Genomic DNA, 22815 nt, shown 5'->3' with positions numbered 1-22815 from the left:
GCAGAAAAAAACAGATCCGGGAATACATTTGAGCACAAATATTCCAAATGATAAAAAAAGAAGGCCCCCAGGCACTGTAGGCGTGCAGCAGGCCTGCATCGTCCTCAATTTGACCAGAAAAATACCATAAAATGAAATGTTGAATACAACTATACCCCATCATTTAATCTTATCTGTAAAAATATCATAATAGCATAACGTTTACTAAAAATGTACTGTATGTAAATACGTATAGATATAAAAACACGAAGGAAACTATGTTTGTGTGTGCATGCTCTTTAAAAGTTTTCCTTTTCAACAAGCTTTTGTGGTTTAATGCCATTTGGAATTATATTGTCCATCAAATTCAGTTTTGCTGTAATTACGTCATCCAGGTTCAGCTTTCTCCACCCGATCTACCCCGTCAATTCCCACACCTTCGGACCAACAGAGTGTTCCTCAGTCAATGCCAAAAGCCTTTCTGACAAACACAAGCCTTTAAACGTTAACCAGCTCCGTGGAGATCAAATAGGTTATCTGACGCCGTCGTGTCAGGAGTGAGACCAGTGACTTTGTGTTATTGGGGCGCCCAGTTCTTTGGCAAACACAACATTTTTGTGCTCGGATCAGAAAATAGACCATGGTGGTTTATTGGACCCTAGAAGAGTCCCTTTCTCCTTCTTTCTTTCTGTTTTTCCCTCATTCTTTCAACATTATCAAGGAATACAAATGCCAGTTCTAACTATTTTTGCTATTATATACATTTGAAAAAGATTGGTAACGAATCCACTTCACTGAACCTTCACCTCCTAGTGATTTAGGTTGCAAGTAGACGATGACAGAATTTTCATTCGGCAATTTCTTCAGGGTAATACAATACAATTGTTTATACAATTTCCTACTATTATATATTATTGTTATGTTTTACTTGAAACTCTGGCACTACAATTTCCTTCGGGATAAATAAAGTTGTTCTTATTCTTATTCTTATTCTTAATGGATTTTAAAACCACAATTACGCAATAGAGCGATTGAATAAAACAGCTGTTAGGTGAAGTTTTGGCGTCCGAGAAAAAACATTTGAATAAACCAAAGCTATAACTACTACCTCTTGAATGGAGAAACAAGAAAGGAATGATTCGGTCTGCCACGCATCGAAGTTATCGCGTCCTTTATAAACTATGTAAAAAAAAGAAGATAGAAACATCTCAATCTTGAATATTTGCATCTCGATAACTTGATGCGACCGGCATTTCAGTATATTATTTTCATGTCAGGTCTCAGCTGGAGGTTCTGCAAAGTTGAACCTCCTGGTTGAGAAATACAGACACTGACAAGCGCACCTTACCTGAGGTTTGTTTATGCAGAACACCTGTGGGCCAGCCCATCACCCTGTAAGGGAGGAAGTCACTCCCACTGCCCACAAAAAAGGACCTGTTAATCAGTAGAGAGCACAGAGACGCCTCGTACAAGTGGCTTCTCCACTGGTGAGGACCCGCAGTCACAGGACGAGGTCCCGACAGACACGGCGGGGTTTTTTCTGAACTTGCCAGACTCGGTCAGATGAACATGGAGGACTTTTCACAAGGGGACTATTTCGTCAAACGGCAGGTTCTCGATCAGCTGCTTCTGGAGGAAGTCGCTCAGAAGGGAAGGCGGTCGATTGAGCCGACCCTTCATGAACGCGCGAAAGAGCGCCTGAGGTAAAAATCTGAATGGAACACGAATCAGAAATACGATGTGATTACTCACATGCTGTTTTAATGTCTTCCTGTCTGCTGAAGGTCTCTTTGTCAATTCTGATTAAAAATTGCTGATTACCCGATTAATATGAGTCACTGAACAATAATCATTGAGCAAAGTTCACTGTTGTAGGAAGACCATTTCATGATAATCTGCAAAATCAGCTGAAATTAAATTGGAGCTGCCTTGTCATTTTAAAACGGGATGATAAGCGGCATCTTGAGAGCAAATCATAAAACCCCCTTTTTGGGGGGAAGAAGAAAAATAAATAAATATTTGTTCATACAGATCTTCATCTTGTGGATTGAGAAACATTAATCAAAATTAATTAAAATATTGACACTCTACTGTGTCAGACCGGCAAAATAAAGTGTTTCATTTACCAGCGGTTGCAGGACAAATCCAATCGACACAAATGTATCTTCTCCGAAACTGGAACGGGAAAGCAAAGGAAATACACATTTACATTTTCATGAAATGACTTTGCAGGCACTCACAGAGTAACCTGAACTACGAATTGTATGGTCGAGTAAGAGCGACATTCACATGAAACTCTCTCTCTCCTCCTTTCTCTCGCTCTCTGAATCCTGCAGGTGTTCTGTTCCCAGGCTGAAGCAGACGGTGTTGAGTTGGGTTCCGGTTCTTGAATGGCTGCCCAAATATTCCATCAGGGAAAATGCCATCGGGGATCTGATCTCCGGCTGCAGTGTGGGAATCATGCATCTCCCACAGGGTCTGTATCGCTGTATGCCTGCAAGTGTGCACAGGTTGCAAGCCTCACATGAGGCCAGATGCAAAGAATAGATGAAGAATATTAACAGAGCAACTATGTCAGTTAGTGAGATACGGCATGAGATGAGATGAGATGAGATGAGAACAACTTTATTAATCCCGAAGGAAATTGTTGTGCCAGAGTTTCAAGTAAAAAACATAACAGTAATAGATAATAGTAGAAAGGAGGAAGAATAAGAAATACAATGAAATATGAATTGTCCTAACTGTTAACCGTAACTACAAAGATTGAAGATTCCCTGCGGCTGAGGGAAGCATGTAGATGTTTTGTGAAACACACACGTACCTTTCGAATTTTCTTTTCAGTTACGATTTCTTTCCCATAGCGGTGTAAGCGCATAATTGCTGATTTTATTTAGTCCAAGTGTGGCATGGGAAGCAGCAAGACGGCCCCCGGTTGGGTTTTTACAGGGGAGCCTTTCTGTGTGGACTCTCCATGTTCTCTCCATGTCCACGGCTTCTCTGGTTTCCTCCCACAGTCTAATAACATGCACGAGGTTCATCGGAGACCCAATTGCCCAGACATGTGAATGAGAGGGTAAAAGGTTGAACCTCTCGCCCAATGACAGTTGGGATAGGATACAGCCCCCCCCCCGCAAAAGTCTGCAGGATAAGCGGTATAGATAATGAATTAATAATTAGTTCAACTGAAAATAACACCAATTTTTGTCAGACGTAGGTAAGATGTATGCACAGATATCCTCCTTGGCAGAACTCGAGTCATACATTTCCCTGACATGAGAGATATACAGACTTATTGCCTCTTGGCAAGAATCGACATTCTATGTTTTTTTTTATTTTACATCCCATTTTATCTGTCAGTGACGTTTTTTTGGAGAATGAAAATAAAACGTCCTCTTCTTATTTGTTTTCCCAGGCATGGCGTACGCTCTTCTGGCTTCTTTACGTCCTGTGTACGGCCTGTATACTTCACTCTTCCCTGTGCTTGTCTACTTCATCTTTGGCACATCCAGACACATCTCCATCGGTGAGCCAAACATTCACTCACAAACATCCCTTCTGTCTTTGGAAATCAACCTACGGGTCTTTGTGTGGTATGTCCAGGTACATTTGCCGTGATCAGTATCATGATCGGGAGTGTGACGGAGAGGTTGGCGCCGAACAGCGACTTCCCCGCTAATGGTACAAATGGGAGCGTGAACATCGATGACCGAGACGCCGCCCGGGTGCAAATAGCATGTTCCCTCACAGTTCTCGCAGGAATCTTCCAGGTCTGAGAATTCTTTTTCACCCATCGCTTATGTGTTTTAACCATCATCTGTCATCATGTTTTTGCAACTCTTGACCGACTGCGGAACTTTGGTTCTCCTCAAGATCCTTCTTGGCGTGGTGAGGTTCGGTTTCGTGGTCACCTACCTGTCTGAGCCGCTGGTTCGTGGCTACACCACAGCGTCGGCCTGTCACGTGTGCATCTCCCAGCTCAAATATTTGTTCGGAGTCAATCCCAGTCGTTTCACCGGCCCTCTCTCTCTGATTTATGTAAGTACGCTAGATGGAGCTATTCACAAGCTTTCTAGGGGTTTCATTTGTTTAATTATAATCCTCAATTCCATCGTGAGCATCGGTGGATATGCAACCACGATACCACGATATTCCAGATGACACAACTAAACAAATAAGTTCTCCATGAGAACACCCACATAACAACATGTTTGTCCCAAATGTGGACATGAAAGTAGATTATAACATTGAGTCCAACTTAGAAGATGCCTCAGCTCCAGGTCCTCAGGACCTAAATGGCAAAATTTGTCATAAATGTTACAAAATGCAAAAAAAAAAAGATATAAAATTACCAGAAATCTCAGTGAATAAAGAAAGAGAAAGCACAATAAAAGTGATCCAACAAATTTTAATTCCTTTTTACTTTTAACCCCTGGAGAAAAGATGAAACAGAGAATAGTCAAGACTGAACAATTCCATGTAAAATCTGAATGTACTGTTTTGAGTGGGGATGGCCAAAAAACAAAATGTATCTGAACTAATATTTACTCACTTTTCTCAGTCCAGATACAGGCCAGCAATCTACCAGGTCATTTACATAAGTAAATTCTGAGGATTAAGAAGCATAGTAAGAAATTAACCACAAGAAAAAGAACCAAAAATCAATTCCTGAATGTCAAAGCATCAGTAAACACCACAGAATAGATCAGAAATTCTGTTTTTGTTATTCCTGATTATGGCCAGAAACAAAACAAGGACCGGATCAGGTGATACGAGGCTCAGCTATTTGACAGTTAATCTTTGCATTATAAACAAAACACACACACATACACACATATATATATATATATATATATACAATGTTTATTCAGAATTGAATGGATCTATTGCTGTGTTAATTCTGTTTGTCAATGTGCAGCAGACTGCTGAAGCTATTTGTCTGTCCAGTTTGATGCTTTCCACAGAATCTATGCATTGAATTAGTTCATAAACCCGCTGACCCCTCGGGCCCCCAACCGTTTTTCCCTCCTTTCTCTCCAGACACTGGTGGATATTTGCCAGCTGCTTCCTAAGACCCTGCTGCCGGAGCTGGTGGTCAGCCTGGTAACGCTCACCGTTCTCATTGTGGTGAAAGAAATCAATGCCTGCTACAGACAAAAGCTTCCCATGCCGATCCCCATTGAACTTTTCGTGGTGAGGCCCCTGGTTTTTTATTCCATTGTTCTTGTGCGCTGCTATAGCGGTCCAGCAGGAGGCATCCCGATCACGGTTGTTTCTGCGGGTTATCGGTGCTGGATGGAATACTAATTCCCTGCAACCCTTTCCAACAGATTGTAGCAGCGACAATAATCACTCACTTTTGTGGACTTCCTGATAAATACAACATCGACGTGGTTGGAGAGATTCCAAGTGGGTAAGTGATCCTCTGGTCGGTCAAAAATGCACACGTTAACGGCCGGCCAGCCTGAAAATGAACACGTCCACGAGAGAAAATCAAATTCCCAGTTTGAAGGAGATTCTTGGGAAATGTCCCAGTTCCTCTTACTCATATATTAGATAAAATAGCCTTTGACAGTCAAGGGATTACAACTCACTATTTGCAACGAGAACAGGCCAGGTTGCCCAAAAAGTACATACTTGTCTCCAGGAAATGGGGACTTAAATGAAGACGTCCAGTCAGAGATGCTTGTTTGAACAACTGCGTCGATGGATGCGGCTTAAAAGAACATATTGATGATTCCGTAGCTGATTGTGTCGGATTCACCGTGTTTCGGTCTCTCCCGCTGCTCCCAGGATTAACGCCCCTCGCGTTCCGGACGTGACTCTTTTCTCAAATGTGATCGGCGATGCCTTCGCCGTGGCCATTGTAGGCTACGCCATCAATATTTCTCTGGGAAAAACGTTTGGCCTCAAACACGGCTACAAGGTGGATAGCAACCAGGTGAGTCCTCTGGGAAGACCGATACGCCAACGCTCGACCCATCTTTGTCTTTGTGTTATCGGTTGTCCTTCTCAAGTTCCTTTTTTTCAAATCGTTTAAGGTATTTTGGTTAGATTAAGAGTTACTGATTCAATTTCCCCTTGTTTTCAACCAAGGCGAACCGTCGTGATTTTGCCATTACAGATTCTGCACATTGAGCCTTTTTATGTGGTTCCAAAGCTTCCAGTTGTACATCGCGTTTATTTACAAACTGTAATTTCACCGTTTGGAAATCAATTTTTTTACCACATTATAACAAAACTCGTTCCACGACACATGTCAGCACTTAACACTTCGGAATCCACACATCCCCATCTGCTTGACTTGACATAGACTCGTAAAATCAAAGAAAAACAGGACATTTCATATCTATGGACCGGATCTGATGTACAGCTGTGTTTGGGGAAGTATGATTGGTTTCGCGGCACGTGTCAAGGGTTTATGCCGATCCCTTGTATAGTTTTTTTTCACTTTTCACATGCACACACATATGTATGATTGCATAACTGTATACAGTTAACTCATATGCATGTAAGCGTAACTGCATACATGCATTTTTGTGTGCATAAGTGTGAATGTATATATTTATCTATATGATGCAGCATGTTCTGCAGAAATACTAGTACCAGTATTACAGTATTAGTAGAAATATACCAGATTTCTCTTGCATTATGGACGTTACAAACTGAAACTCTCATTTATCTGGTCAAACATGTATTCAGAGCAGTCATTATACATGGATATTTCCCAATATTATAATGCTCTGATGTCATGTGACAAAGCTGCTGATGGTTGAAGCGGACAGTTAAACATAGCGCAGAATATATTCTATGCTCGATTTAAACATGATTCCATTAAGTGTTTTCTTGATATACACGCATACCCACATGAAAACATGGCAATCATTTCAGTGTTTCCTCTGCTCGTGTGAAACTGTATTTATAAATATATATGGAAATAAAGGCAACATTACCCGGATATGTGCATGCTTGTAAACAACAAAAGTGCAATTTATCCTTTTTTAAGGAAAATATTCTTGATGTTCTCACAAATTCTTGCAAAGGCACGTGGCAGAGAACGAACGGGGACAGCACTCAGCGCTCTTAAGAGGCAGCCTGATAAATCATTAATACACGACAAGCTTTGTGCAATCAAGTAGGCTCTAAGTATGCTTTCCTTTGCTCTCGGTGTGGCTGCAATGTGTCTGCGGTGTCATGAAGTTGATAGACAGGATATTAACGTATTTGGCCGGGAGGTTACAGACAGCAGGCATACTTGGGCCAAAGGCCCGGATGATAATACCGTTGTTGTTCTCCCAGTGCGAATTTGACCTTGAAATACCTGAAAAAAAAATGAAATATTGTGTCTGTCTTGCTCGCAGGAGCTTGTGGCTCTTGGCCTCAGCAACACTGTAGGTGGTTTTTTCCAGTGTTATTCTGTGACTTCCTCTTTGTCCAGAAGCCTGGTCCAAGAAAGCACCGGTGGCAAGACACAAGTGAGCATACCCACCACCGTGCCACGTGCCGGGCAAATAGATCTAATTACGTTCCTATTCTTGTGAGCAACCTGATACGGTTTATATTCCCTGTGTGTGTGTGTGTGTGTGTGTGTGTGTGTGTGTGTGTGTGTGTTGACAGGTGGCAGGTGTGATTTCCTCCATCATTGTGCTGATAACGGTTTTGAAAATAGGACCTCTTTTTGAGGACCTGCCAAAGGTAATGCTACTTACTATATTGATCCTTTCTAATGATCAGTACGATTCCTCACGGGTTTTAAATCCCGCCCTTCTCCTCCTGCGTGCGTTTCTCCCTCAGGCTGTTTTATCTGCGATAGTGTTCGTGAATTTAAAGGGAATGTTTATGCAGTTCACGGACGTGCCGATGCTTTGGAAGACCAACAAAGTAGATTTGGTAAGACTTCAATCCTGTTTCACGGATGTTTCCAGTGGAAGATTGTGTGATTTCACACTGGATATGTTGCTGCCCTCTAGCTTGTGTGGCTGGTAACATTCCTGAGCACCATCCTGCTCAATTTGGACTTGGGTCTGGCTGTCTCTGTTGGCTTTTCTCTGCTCACCTTCATCTTCAGAACACAACTGTAACTATTTAACCAAAAATATGAGCTATCTCCAGATACGCTTGACCGCGAGACAGTCCTTGCCGTAAACCTGCGACTTAATGTCTTTCAGACCCCGCTATTCTATCTTGGGTTACGTGCCGGGCACCGGCTTGTATCTGGACATAGACAGCTACAAGGAGGTAATAATCATGTCTTGATAAATAAGACACTTTGTGCTCTCTTAATCTAGAGAAAGAGGACACTTTGTCACTTTGCCGGAATTACAGCTGTGCCTTTCTGGGCATGTTGATACTGTCACTATAAGGTATTCTCAAATTTGCACCTTTTTTTATTCCAAACAACGTGAACGTGTTATGAAAAGATGCATCTCTTATTTCCTGTTTGCCTTTTATATTGTTTATTTTTTCTCCCTGGCCCACGGAAGCACATGCTTACCCACTCCAAAGCAATTTCATAATTGGTTTATGGCATACGGTTTACAATAGGGACACTTAAACCCTCTATCACAGGGAAATCATGACTCGTCAGTTTGAAAATCAAAGCTGAATTGCAAAATCTTGAATGACTGAGCGTCACATAATCAGATCGATCACTCGGGTGTCACCATGTGACTTGAGTCTGGCAAAAAACCTCGACCGGGTCCAGGATGTCACCGCATTCACGTTCCCCCGAGAACTACACTCCGGGTGTCATGAACTTTGGCGCCGACAAATCCCTCGAAACAAGACATGACATAATCGGCCACCGGCCCGACATGCTGCGGAACTGACTGTCAAATGCGGATGAAGCGAGAAAACGTGATGGTTTTACCAGTTTGGTTGATGAATTGGTCTCACGCTGAGGGTGGGAGGGGGGTCCAAATGAAAGCGGAATAAATCGTGCCCCTGTCAGAATTCCGATGTCTCCCTGCAGGCCAAAGAAATTCCGGGAATTAAAATCTTCCGTTCATCAACGACAATTTACTACACAAATGCTGAGATGTACTTCGAGGCCCTGCAAGAGAAGGTGAGTGTGTGTGTCTGTTAATGTGGATGTGTTTTTGTGTGTAAGCTCGGATTGGATCATATGATGTGTTTCCAGGGGGCGTCTAAAGTGCCCTTTATTGCCATATTATCTCCCGCAGTCATTTCTCTCTAATGTAACGCTTGGCTAATTTGCCCAGAGCGGAATCCAAATTGGGAAGCTGCTGACGGCGAAGAAGAAGCGAGACGCAAAACTGAAGCACGACCAGGAGAAACAGAAAAAGAGGGATAAAAAAGAGGCCAAGAAGCAAGTATGAAAAACACAGCGACAGATTTAATGAAGGCTTATGTTGTCGAGCTGAGAGACCAATAACATATTCTGCAGGTGAACGGCCTCAGCTACATTTCCAGTGACGTGCATTCCATGAAAGAGAAGAACGAGGGTGACATTTCTGGTGAACTGAAGGAGTCAGGGCCGAGCAGCTGTGTGGTTTCAGGCCTGATGGAACCCTGTAGAAACGGAAGGGTGAATTGGGCTTTCCAAGACGACTCGAGAGTGTCAGACTCGGACGGTGACGAGAGCAGCAACGACGCGTCCCACCCGGGAAATTACGGGAAGGGAAGCGGATACGACACCCACAGCATCGTCTTGGACGTCTCGACGACCAGCTTTGTGGACACGGTCGCCATCCAGACCTTGAGAAATGTATGTACGCGTGCGATTTGATTACTATGCATTCTTAAAATATGTTTTGAACATAACATTTCAAAAGAAAACCCAAACAATAAAATGCCGCCGTCTTTCCCTCTCAGACATTCAGGGATTTTGGAGAGATCGACATAGATGTCTATTTCGCAGGCTGCCAAGGTCAGTCATACATTTAGACGAAACAGGGTCTCCCATCCTTCCAAAGCGATGTTAGCATTTTGTGATGACAAAATACCCTTCTCTCTAATGCATCTCTGTCTTCGTGTGCGGTGAAACGTCAGCCTGCGTCATGGAGGAGCTGCGTCGAGCAGACTTCTTTTCGGAGTCTCTCCCACTGAGCAGGGTGTTTGTCAGCGTTCACGACGCGGTTCTCCACATTGCCAAAAAACGACAACCAGAGTTCATCCATGTGAGTCCCTCCCCCACCCAAAGAAAAAAACAATCATTATATTGATCTTGAAATAGATCTTCTGAATCCTCAGATTTTTATCTCCCTTTTTATTTCCCCCAAGGATGCTTCCCGCAATTCCAGGCTGTGACCAGCTGGGGTTGCGCCACCTCAACCCGCAATCCCCCCCCTCCGCACCCTCCCGCACACCGCGTTCCATTGCTCACCATTGGTCCTCACTGACTCCTCCCCTTTTTGGGGGAGGGAGTGGGGATGCGACAACCTTGTCTTGACATGGCGATCGGTTGCTGTGGAAACCCAGGGAGCTGTTGCCATGGCAACGGGGCTTTTTATGACATCTTCTAACGAGATAGCCAGCAATACGTCACCGGATCCCCCCCCCCTTCTCTGTTGTGTGTATGAGAGAAAATAGAAGGGGCGGGGGAAAGGCAGAGGGGGGAGTAGGAGAATGTAACACAGGACTAATAGGAGCCAGTATTTATAGCCTGTATGAGAGGAGAGGGGGAGTGAAAGGTTGGTGTGAAGAGGTGATGTGAAAGGATGGGCCACAGCGCCGGGGTCAGCCCACGTCCCGCAGGGAAGGAAAGCCAAATGTCTCCCGTTCTCGATCAGCGGAGCGTGCCTGCAAGACCCTGGCTGGACCCTCTCCTCGGGGGAGGGGGTCTTATTTATTCCGTGGACCGGAGACGTGCTGAATGGCATTTGTTTTGTAACATTTAACAAACTGCTTTATTATTTTTTTGTAGTGAAAATTTAAATGTATGATTCTTCTGTCATCTCATACGATTTATTTTTTGGAAACAAGTATTATGATGTAATCTTGGTGTTTTTTTTGGGGGGGGGGGTAAATGAAATATCTTTGTGATGTTTGATGTTTCAAACTGACTAATTTGATTTTTGTTTATTTTGCCAAAAAAAAGCCATTTTGTAAAAAAAAAGAAAAAAAAATCAATAAACGCTCGACTTTCCGACAGCACTCAGGTGTGTGAGGAGGGTAGAGGCTATCATCGGGCGAGAGGCGGGGTTCACCTCGGATCGGTTGCAGATCGATACATACAACCGTTCATCCTCTCATTCACAAGTCATGGATATTCAACCACGAAATCTGGGCAATAGGGTTATCTGGGCACAATCAGTTCTGCAAGCCCTTTGCGCAAAAAATAAGTGTTGATGACGTTGCTTCAACCAATCAGATTTTGAGTTGGTGACATCAAAGCCTTCATGCAGGCTTCAGCAACACCAGCGTATGCACACCCTCTGATTGCATAGTCAGAGTGGACAAGTGTATTAGCGAGGAGAAGCGTACTAGCGAGCTGCGAACAGAAATATAGTTGTGTTCGTTTAATATCGGTTTTGTCAACCCACAATGGCTGCAGGAGAAGAAACGGACTTAGTTGCTAATATATTGTTAAAGCCATTTTCTAGATGTAGTTTTGAAGAAAAGCTGGGCATAGTAAAGAAAGGTCGGGCAACTCCTTAGCTAGCGAACCTTACACAACCAGGAAAAGGATTTGTCCGACATTTTCAAGCTACGAACTACGACTGGTACCCCTGGCTCACAGGCTCCAAGGTTCACTGTAAATTGTATCGCTGGGAGTGCTTGGAGACGAAGTGCAGGGATAATCTGTGCAACAGAATAATTCAACTCTTTTTTGAGGAAAGAAAGGAGGATGGATTTTGTCTACAAATGATCAGAATTTTGGTGAGTAAAATGCTGCTATTTTCCGAAATAGTACTGCAAGTTTATAAGGTTATTATTGGTGTTTTTTATGTGTTGCAGCTGTTTGATATAAAGGCATTTATTGTGGCTACTGTCCGTTTTTGTGACTAACGCCACAGGACCGGACTTTATTTGTCCTGGTGTGTTCAGATTTCATCCAGGGAAAAAAGATACAATGGTAAGGAAGTGATCAAGCAAGAATGGTTTATTCAAAGTCAGGAAATACTCATGGGGGGGGGGGGGGGGGCAACACGTCGCCGGTCTATATAAAGCTATGAGGCTTCTCATTAACTAAAAGCTGAGGCGCTCAGGCTGGGGGTGGAGGGGGTTGATTCGGACCACTACTGAAGGCCTAGGTGTAAAATGCACGGCCCGCCACTGCAAAACGGGCAGGCTCGGATCGGCGGAGCTCCGATTTTCAGATGTCACTTTCAAAGATGAGTGTGTTCTTGGTTCCCGCGGAGCGCAGTAGTTTGGCTTCGCTCCCCGGGGCGAGATACTTCAGGTGATGTTGACCCCAAACCGGGGTGGTTAGGTGCCGCCAACGCTGCATGAACGACGAGGGGAGAATAATTAATCCGCTGTTTGTCGGACACACTCTTCAGCATTCTCTAATCAGGAAACCAAAGATAAAGAGGCCAGTTTCCAAGGAGACACATTCCCGCATTTTCATTGACAATTACCAATGTGTATGAAGGCGCATCCGAGCGTACTGACCTCCCGTAATGATCCTTTGCAACGCAGTAGCTTGTAGAGAACAGTGAGAGGGATGCAGAGCATGGAGGACAGGGCCAATGCCCAACCGATGGCCTCGCCCCACACAGGGTATGTGTACACTGTGTTGTACCTCAAGGGCTTGTAGTTTACCACATGGAACAGGAACACTCCCTGTACACACAGACGGAGTCAGGTACGTGCTTCGGCCGGCGACGGCAACATTTGAAAACGCTCCACGTACCACGCAGACAAGAGGTGTGATGTAGGACCAGCACCACTTCATGTAGGGCAGCGGCTGGTAGCCGATCATGCGAGCCACGTCATCCATGAAACGGTCCGCGCCTGACAGGGACCGTCGAAAGTTACATTAAAATGCGGTGATTGACGGGGCAGAAGGGAGACCGGCTGCCGAGCTGGTGTCTCACCATAGACCCATGCAATGACCACACACTCCCAGAAGGCCTGCCACAACAGAGTGATGCCGCTTGCAGAGTAGTAGTCAAACAGCTGGAAGACATACATCCCTCCCTGACGGAACGATGAAAAGCAGTCAGCATTGAGACAACCCCTTTAATACTTGATGTTTGACCTACTTCCAGCACGACTCACTTGGGAGTGATTTCCTATTCTTAATGATTTCCTAGGTGGCGTTTTACAGAAACATTTGTTGATCTCGAGGCATGTTTACGGTCATTTAGGAAATATAGAATATGCAGTTGTGATTCCAATTTGGTGCCATTGTAAGAATAATTAGATGTTATGCGTGCGTTAAAACCAAATAAAAATATATTGACTTGATCCTAAAATTAGAACATAACTTAACCGCTAGGCGAGAATCAAGAGTCTATGAACATGCAGAGCATTACGATACTCATTTCTTATCATATCTGGTTTGAATGTTCAGCACTGCACTTACATAGGTATCGATTCGGGCGGTATAGGCCACTCAAATTCAGCACGTCCCAGTATGTTCAAGTTTTAGTTGTTAATAATCCTGCCAGCATCATCACGTATTCCGACATAATGTAGACGATACAATTAAACTAAATATAAAGTGAAAAACGTACCTCTGTGACCATGGACATGTCAATGAGGACACAGATGACGCAGCAGATGGCCGCTACCACCTCTCGCCGTAAGGAGCCAAGGGCAGACATTGGGGGGAGCATGTCCATGATTCCTGTTATTAAACCTTCTACCCCTACAAACTTAAAAAAAAAAAAAAAAAAAAACACACAAAAAACAAAGAACAGCGGATTAGTGACATTTGAAAAAAGGCGCCAAGGGCAAGAGATGGGGCGAGATCTGGAACATGTTTCTGAATTTGTGAAGGCCCAAGAGTGCTCGGCAGAAACGCTTGCATTATTTAATCATATTTTGAATGGGCATGTAACGCGACTGTATTCACTGAGGGACAGTGTTGAATACCATGCATACTAGTGGATTTGCCAAGATGTGAAGAAAGTATGTCAAATAGGGTAGAATAATTAAAATTAAACGGTGAATTATTCAGTGAATTTGTCCCGGTTAAAAGTTAAAACATCGGGTGCTTGCCCAGCTTCCAAATAAAAGAGAAAAGAAAGCAGCCAAGCAGAAGAAGATTTCAAGCCTTTCATAGTAATAAAAAAACATCAAGCAGATGTGCGGCAATCTTATAAATATACGTTTGTATTTTTGATGTGAATGCATGGGGCATCGCCTCCAATTCTATTTTCTAGCAGTACATTCAGAATTTCTGCAGCTGGCACAGATGGTAATTTTAGGATCAGTCACTTGGCAACTGTGTCCTGGATTGTTTGCATGGTGTCAGGAGTCTTGATCAGCACGCCCGACCAAAATGTTTGAGGGTTTTATGCACAAGTGGTGGAATTTGATGCCGCAGAGTGATTTTTTTGAAGTGAAATGATGCTGGGAAATTTTTATCCTCGCAGGACGTCAGTCATTGTAAGAAAATGACATTCGACCTTACCTGACTGTCCAGGCCCAATATGAACAACATAAAGAAGAAAAGCGCTGCCCAAAGTGGTGCCAAAGGCATCAGAGTCACAGCCTTAGGATAGGCTATGAAGACTAATCCCGGTCCTGAATATAAAGATATAGAGAGAAACACATTGCAATCGAGGACACGCTCTATACATAGCTCTTTTAATCAGTGTTCAAACTCAGCGTGATGGTTTACATTGCCAGATTGAAGGAAACTAGTGTTCTTACCGCTCTCAACTACCTTACTGATGTCCACGCCTTGCTCCTCGGCCATGAAGCCGAGCACAGAGAAAACCACAAAGCCTGCAAAGAAGCTGGTGCCGCTGTTAATGAGGGCCAGCACAAATACATCCCTGCGGAGGAGTACAGAGAGACGGACAGAACACAGGACAGACACAAATGCAGCTCAGGAAGAGGGACAGTGAGAAAACTCAATCATATGACATTTAAAATACCCCAAATAACCCCCCCCCCCCCAAAAAAAAAGGACTTGAAGGCAAAGTACAGGATTAATAGCTGTTGGAATTAAATCTGAAGCTGGATCTGGTGTGTGCACATGGATGTGTGTGTGTTGACTGGGTGTACGTATAAGTACACATGAATGTCCCAAATGATAGAATATGCAAGACCCAATGAATGAAAAAACAAGCAAAAAATCAGATAATACACTGTGTGCATATCAGGTGAAGAAAAGTATGCCTGAAAGGGCTCGCTGGCCCAACAGCTGTCATTACGCCACTTTTGCAGCCTGATAAATATCAGTGTTGCAGCTGCTCAACGCGGCTCATCAAAACGCTGAGGAATACTACTAGATGGGGATAATAAATACAGCCTTTGGGTGAACAAGACACTTAAACTACAATGACCAAAATGTGGAGGGAAAAAAATCAAAACAAACAAAAACATTAAGTCAACATAACAGGTAATAGCCATGTGTGTTTAGGAATAAACCTTATCATTTAATCGGTAATATTGTTAATAATGAGCGCTGCTACACAGAATTCCATTTAAAGTGCTTGGATTTTGAATGGAGATTCATTGATGTTTAATTTACACGGTTACTTGTGATTCAAAAGCACCTTTTTTGGCTTATTTGGATACCAAATAAAGGACACTTGACAGAGACACTTTTTTTTGTCTTTTCGAGATTAACAGGAATGTAGGCGTAGATTAAGTCAGCGTGACATTTGCAATCTGCTTTTGTGCAACAGAACACCCTCAATTTAGAGCGAGTTGTGGAAATGAGTTTATCTGAATGTGCAAATTGTGGGAATTTCCGCTTTAAGACTCAGTTTTAATCCATGGTATACGGCGTCTGGTACATGCTGATAATTATAGGCTTCAATCTTCACAACTACTGGATGTTATTTAATATCAAGAATGCATTTTTTGCTGAAAAGAAAGACTAACATCTCACAGACTGCCATGAAATAGCCAACTTTCACAAATAACATTGATATATTTACACAACATAAACATGCTCTGGACATCCTCGCAGCGGCGCAGGATATTTCACTCTGGGGAAACATTTTCAGCAATATCCAAGCACAGAGGGATTTTCATAACTGCAGCGCTAATTCTCCTGTGTCCTAAGGATTCTGCTTACTAGCATTCAAAACGGGGTTTTTACACATCTCACCAGATATTCCCCTTGCAAATCTGGTCGTGTGTGAGAGAAGAGGAGCCGAGCTGATATACCTCAGAGTCTTTCTCATCTTTAACTTCCAATTAAGGCCAGGGCAGGGAAGCGATCAGATGGCAGGATATTTATGGTTCCCATGAGTATAAACCTTCCAAATAAGTAAGCAGCGAGCGCTGAGATTGCACTGAAATAACGATCTTATGGCACTAAGTAAGGCTGCTCATTCTGACACAGCCAGGTTTCCTCTACGAGAGCAATTGTTATCTTTGTGTAAATACTGGCATTCGATTCTCCTCTTGCCTGAGGTCACATGCAGCTTTATGAGTGAGACCGCTGATGTTTGCGCTGATTTGGGCCACCTTTCATTAATAGTGTCGAGTGATTTTACGTTTTGTTGAAACTCACTGGTAGCAGTTGTTATGGAAGCGGTTGTAACTGCCCAGTGCAGTTAGAGCGCCCAGTCCAATGGCGTATGAGAAGAAAATCTGGGTACCAGCATCAATCCAAACCTACCATAAAAGCAATCGCCTACATTACATTTCACCATCTCTCAAATCATGATATTTGATGCGTTGATCTGTTAAGTTTTCTCGTCACTGAACTCCTATACTCCAGTGCACACCCGTGCTATAAACAATACCTGTGCTTCTCCGAGTTTGGACCAGTCTGGTTTCAGGTAGTAAACAATCCCTTTTGAAGCTCCGGGAAGAGTGACGCCGTGGGCCAAAAGGACAACCAGAACCAGATAGGGGAACAGAGCTGTGAAGTACACAACCTGTCGAGAAAGTAAAAGAAAATTAGAACTGATTAAAATATGCATCCAAATATATTTGGGAATGATTTGGGGAGGCCTATGCTTGGGACGTACCATTTTACATGCACAGAAAGAAGGCTTCGGCTTCGAGAGCATTCAAACTCCTCCCGGTGGATGATGAAAGTGTGTAAGATATGTGGGAATATTATGAATTTAACAGGCTGGCTGGAGTCGTTCAGTCCACAGCCCTGCTGTTCATCAGACCGGTCGAGCGATTAAGTACGATGAGGCGGTTTTTATCACTTTAATTAATGCAGCTACTCTGCTTGTAAGTAGAACCCCATTAGGTTCTTCCTGTGGTAGATGTGTAATGGACCCTGGTGTGTTATTTAGGAGAAGGCAGCCAAAAAATGGGAAGACAGACAGCAGAAGCAGAGGTTTTTAGCGGACCTTTTCAAAAGTGGTCTTTGTCTAGTTATGCTGAGAAAGCTGCCCCCCCCCCCCCAAGTTAAATCGGTATAGGAGTGAGAGAGCACATACTTGCCTTGATCTAGGGTGAACATGGGCAGAATAGCCCCTTTCCAACTCTCAACATCTACATGGTGGAAAGTTACTAATCCGCTTACAGCTCCCTGACTGGCTCAATCCCCTTCAATATTTTTCCATTAGTCCTTGACCGTTGGCTTCTCTAGACATAAAAGCCAATAAACACAACTATCTACTAGGCCTACGAATGAAGATGCATTGTCAAAAAACAGAAACAAATGAAAAAAAAAACAAAATTCTGACCAACGTTCATACAGAATACACATCAATGGTAAACGTGGATGAGCGCGAGGTTAAGCCTGGTTGACACACTGAATTTCAACATGGACACATGAGGGGGGAAAATGAATGGAACTCAACTGGCAGAGAAACACACATGTGAACTTATTCCTTGTTTTCATATGTTGCTTTTTCCCCAGTCTAGACACTGATCCTCTCAAAATACCAAAGCTGATTTAAGGTCAAAGGGGACACTTTTGCAATTATTTAGCACTTTGCATGAAATAATATACTTTTCTCCCTGCCTTCCATGAACACGCAGCCCGGTTTCAGTGACATTTGGTGTTCTATCTATTTTTATCCTTGTTGTTGTCATTCTGTTATCTATTTTTATCCTTGTTGTTATCTTCGTCCTTTCAATTATCTATTTTATTTCTAGTTCTGTTCATATTTATTGTTATTGCTGCGCGGCCGTAACAAACGAAATAAGTGGTATCTGACACTTAGATTCATGAATTGTAGAGCTAAATATACCAACCTTGCCAGTGGATTTAACTCCTTTCCACATGCAAAAGTAAACAATGACCCAGGTGGCCATGAGACACAGTGGCATCTCGAAGCTGAGGTCACCAGGCTCGTGGAGACCACCAGACAGACGGAGAACTTTGCGCCTACAAGTGAGAACATAGATATGAGCTAATTAGAGAGAAAAACCAGGAGTGGTTTCCAAACAGTCATGATAAAAAGACAAAATAAATAGATGGGTAGCTTTGACACACTGTCTGCAGTGTTCAACTAGAGAGCCATCGTGTGGAGTGCATATGTTTGCAAGGCATACAGAATAAACAACATGCAGGATTTTTTTTTGGCTTTGTCACATGCCTCTACCCCCAGAAACTTAACGTTGTTTCCCTGGCCTATCATCCTAGCATATCAATTGGCCCTGCATTTTTAACCATCTGTCATTTCCCTTAAAACAGACAGATGGACAGACAGATAAACAAAGCAACGGAGCAGATGAAGACATTACCTTTTCGACTCATGTAATTCATTTTGGCAAGTCAAAATAAGCTTTAATAGGCTTTGTCAATGCCTGGAAAAATGAGAAATAAGAGCTATACTGGAACGAGAAACTCACAGGACACAGCAAACAAACAAACAAACTACTTGAAAATTTTGATTGAGTAGAAGATGAGGTGCACATTACAGACATGTACATCATTAGCAGTGATTTTGTATAATAAATACAAGTAGAGACCTACTCCCAGAATTCTATGACTGGGGAGCGCATGCCCTCAGTCTCCATGCAGCTGTTGTTGACGAGAAGCTGGGCTGAGGACAGGTTCATCTGGGACACGGGGGAGTAGAGGTTGGAGGGTGTTGCGGCAGACGATGCCTGAGACGGCGGGGCAGCGCTATGGTTGTGGCAGGAGCGGCGGAAGTCCTGCGTACAGTTAGGTGTGTTCCAGGTGTGTCCGCAGGTAGCCCAGGGCAACGGGTTGATAAAAGAGTGAAAGAGATAATAGAGACCCCACACCAGGATCATGATGTAGTAGGTGTTACAGAAAAACACGATCACCATTGAGGCCAAACCCAGACCTGACACAAAAGGGTTGGGGGGGAAAGACAAATTGCTGGTGAGATGTGATGAATTTGAGAAAACGTTCACGGTGCTTTGAATAAAAAGTAGCAGAAAACACTCATGGACACCTGTGAAAAGAGGTGCAATGTTCCATGCAGAGACCCCTCCCTGCTTCATGAACTGTCCCAGTGCGATCTCCAGGAAAAAGACTGGGATGCCCCCGATGAACACCATCAGCAGATAGGGGATGAGGAACACCCCTGTGAAGGGAACACAGACTTTTCACGGCCGGCTGAACAGGTCACATGAAAGCAGACATAAATATTATCACAGAAAACTGACAAGACGCCAAGGGAGTACCACTTTGAAAGTTCATTCATCCCTTGGTGTAAATGCATATTGACAATGGCATTTAATCAATTGAGAGCAATTATAGGGAATTCAAAACGACTTGATAGAACACAGAATGGCATTTCAAGTGGAGCTATGCAATGCTCTCTTTTTCCAACTATGTGATAATCACACTCACACTCCTGCATGCACTTTCAAACAAGTGATGAATGCTGCATTTGACGAGCATTTCAAACGAGATAACGTCGTTATCAAGGGGTTCGAAAAATAAGCATTAAGTCACTGGCCAGTATTTCACCTCGTAGTCAAGGAAACTCATGAAAAGGAAGCGCAATCAGAACCCCATGCAAAAACCACGTCATGTATCGATGGAGCCCCGCAAAGTTCTGGGAAGTAAAAAGAAGTACATACATAGAAAAACACGGTGTGGTGTGAAAAATAGAAAATAGCTCATAAGTCCAGAGAGAATTACAGTAGTGGTCGTGACCATATTAAGTTCTTGAGAATGTTACATGGAGCAGCTGTTAAAATTAAAGATTTTTTTGTCAAGTCTCCAAAAATCCGTTCTTGTGGACACAAACAACCCCAAACACAAGCTTGAAATTAATGGAAATAAGGAAGAAGTGATTATGGGCTAATAAGTCAGAGTCTGGGTCAGTGGCAGGAGAGGCTAAATATAACTGCAGAATTGACAAGGTCTGTGAGATATAAAATCATTGTTTCCATTCTCAAAGTCTTTTTTTTGGCAGTTTTGGCGAGGACTGTCCTTGAACTTGGAAGGCTGCACGGAGAGGCTGCAGACGAAGAGCTATCAAATAAGGATGGCACAAAGATAATGGACTCCTGCAAGGGTTATTAGGTCTGTTAGAGGCATGGAGGACTTGTTTCATTTTGCTTAGCGGCGTTTGCCCAAGGGCAAATGGCTTGTGTTCGGGGCCTCCTAAAGATAATCTCCTTCCAGTTGCACGTACTTTAGCAACAACCTGCTGTTTTCAGTAATACATGTTAGAAGACGCGCTGTAATGGCGCGACGGTATCATGAGACATTTAAACACACAGCAATGATTTGGTTTGAAGTAAAATAACTAGGTGATGCCTTCACAGTGCGCAGGAAAGAAAAGAGTCACGTGATCGGCTGTGACGCAAATCAGAGAGACGCTCGGAGGAACGGGGGAGAGATGGACAGCACGCAGAGGAGGGAGGCAGAAAAAAAAAAACATTGCAGTACGAAGGGCGGTTACACAAAACCAAATAGGACACATTCGAGACGTCAACCTGTTTAAATCCACCACGGTGCCATTTAGAGTCATTTTGTATCACATTCAATCCATCGCTGTTTATGTCAGTCTCTGAGAGCAGAGGGCTGTAGCCTTATAAAGAAGCATTTGTTAGTTGAACAGAGAAAGGGGTGGAAGATGGAGAGAAGCAGAGAGAAGAGGGACATATGCCTTTGGAGGCATGGATGGAATACGTGGAGAAAAAAATGCTTTTGCTGACATGTCCCAACAAATCTTTTCAAGGGACTACTACTTTAATAGGATTTGGCAAATCCTCACTAATCAAGACTGGATCACACACATCAGGCATGGACGCGGGGTCAAACATAAATAAAACAATGAGGTTGAGCGACGGGGTATTAAACACATGAAATCTACCCTTCTGACAACGCCTTCAACTGCGCATGAACTTTCTCTCAGTAGAAAGCAGGTCTGACTCAGACTATCAACTCTTATCCGATGTAATTGTGTTACAAAGTGTACCCTGGGTTTGTCAAGGATAGGAATTAAGTCGCACAACCACAATGTGGTTGTGGTGACAAGGGGCGGGGGGGGGGGGGGGGGGGGGCAATCACTGGATTTGGTTATTTTGTGACATACCCCTGTGTTTTTTGATCAGGAAACAAGTGGAGCAGAGAGCACCTTTGTTTGCCACATGAGTGCCAGGCAGGAGCACAGGGGGTGGATTGTGTGAGGCAGGCCATTGTTATACGATACCAGAAGGTGGGTATAAAAGCCATGGGTCACAAGACACACACACACACACACACACACTAGAGGGAGAATGAAGGCTGCATAATGACTGCCTCCAGCTTCCATTCAGCTTAACTTTGATAAAACACCTTGTAAAAGAAAGTAGAACTGGGTGGGGCAGGATAACGGAAGTCTGGGATAAAGGCTACATTTAGCTTCAGGTTACGATTCGATAAGTTTGCATTTATAAAGTGGGAAAGTTTATGGGGACAGGCATAAAACTATTGAACCCTTGAGCTGGCACGGGGACTTGGCGTCTTTGGGTTTTCATTGGTGCATAAATGTGCATGGCACACCCTATGTCAACAAAATGTTGACACTTGTTAAATTTTCATCCCGTTCACTTGAAGCGCACCTATTTTTGATTATATAACCGTGAGGCACGGGTTTAGTCCAATACCCCTGACTGGAGTTTTTCATTATGTTCTACCAGGAAGTCAGCCATTTCCCCCAATCGGGTTTGAAGACAGGGGCAAAATACAAACATCTTGTGACAATCAACCTGCCATTGCGGCACAATCCAGCCATTTTGGGGCGAGAAACCATTCCTGTGCTTTTACTATGTGCGAATGTTTCCTTGTGATGTGTGTGGAGATTCTCAGTCACCCGGGTCACGGTGAATTCTTGTGGAAATCTTCTTGTCGTGGCAACTGGACTTGAATTCCTTTACTTGAGGACGTTTCCAAGAGGCTTCTTCAGTTCTGAATCCATCTGAAAGGACGGATCACTGAAGAGGCTTCTCAGGTGAGGGGGGGAGACATTTAAGACCAGTTGCCACAAGAAGGAAATTTCAACATGAATTTCCTTGTGATAGTCTACTGTATGAATATTTCAAGAGGTCATAGCTCCTTAACTTTGTGCACCAGTCCCCTACAATAACTATTTTTTGCACAAAACCATTGATAAAACAAGGCCTTGATATCTAACAGACAGTTTGAATCCTTCCTATAGTAAGACATTACATTGGAAATAGATGTTATTGTATTAGGGATGTAACATTTTGATAACTTCTTTCTGTGGCACTGTGCCACATCAAACACAACTGAAGCTCACCTCCTCCATTTTTGTAGCAAAGATAAGGAAACCGCCACACGTTGCCCAAACCAACAGCAAAGCCCATGCAGGACATGATGAAGTCCATCTGCCTGGTCCAGGT

At 43.4% G+C, this 22815-nt stretch overlaps 2 protein-coding genes across 2 annotated transcripts; one reads left to right on the top strand and one right to left on the bottom strand.

Moving 5' to 3' along the window:
* Window positions 1–1542: 1542 nt before the first annotated feature.
* Window positions 1543–10195, top strand: LOC147214441 (solute carrier family 26 member 6-like). The gene is made up of 18 exons (XM_086141454.1): window positions 1543–1682; window positions 2316–2455; window positions 3392–3502; window positions 3580–3746; window positions 3850–4014; window positions 5017–5169; window positions 5307–5389; window positions 5770–5917; window positions 7338–7451; window positions 7594–7671; window positions 7771–7866; window positions 7947–8053; window positions 8145–8214; window positions 8948–9040; window positions 9198–9308; window positions 9383–9703; window positions 9811–9865; window positions 9988–10195. Exons 1-18 carry the CDS (start codon window positions 1543–1545, stop codon window positions 10158–10160), a joined length of 2325 nt encoding a protein of 774 aa, XP_085997580.1. The 3' UTR covers window positions 10161–10195.
* A 2058-nt stretch (window positions 10196–12253) lies between these two features.
* LOC147214440 (sodium- and chloride-dependent creatine transporter 1-like) lies at window positions 12254–22815 on the bottom strand. The gene is made up of 13 exons (XM_086141219.1): window positions 22713–22815; window positions 19407–19538; window positions 18959–19295; window positions 18235–18367; window positions 16818–16952; window positions 16583–16686; window positions 14764–14888; window positions 14522–14634; window positions 13620–13760; window positions 12978–13080; window positions 12794–12894; window positions 12553–12723; window positions 12254–12382 (listed from the first exon to the last, which is right to left on the bottom strand). The coding sequence occupies exons 1-13, from the start codon at window positions 22798–22800 to the stop codon at window positions 12254–12256; spliced, it is 1812 nt and encodes a 603-aa protein (XP_085997345.1). The 5' UTR covers window positions 22801–22815.

Source organism: Fistularia commersonii, chromosome 34, assembly GCF_037954325.1.
Source record: "Fistularia commersonii isolate RoL2024-O1a breed Wild chromosome 34, RoL_Fcom_v1.0, whole genome shotgun sequence".
In the NCBI taxonomy this organism is placed as follows: Eukaryota; Metazoa; Chordata; class Actinopteri; order Syngnathiformes; family Fistulariidae; genus Fistularia; species Fistularia commersonii.
This window is presented reverse-complemented; position numbering and strand designations above follow the sequence as displayed.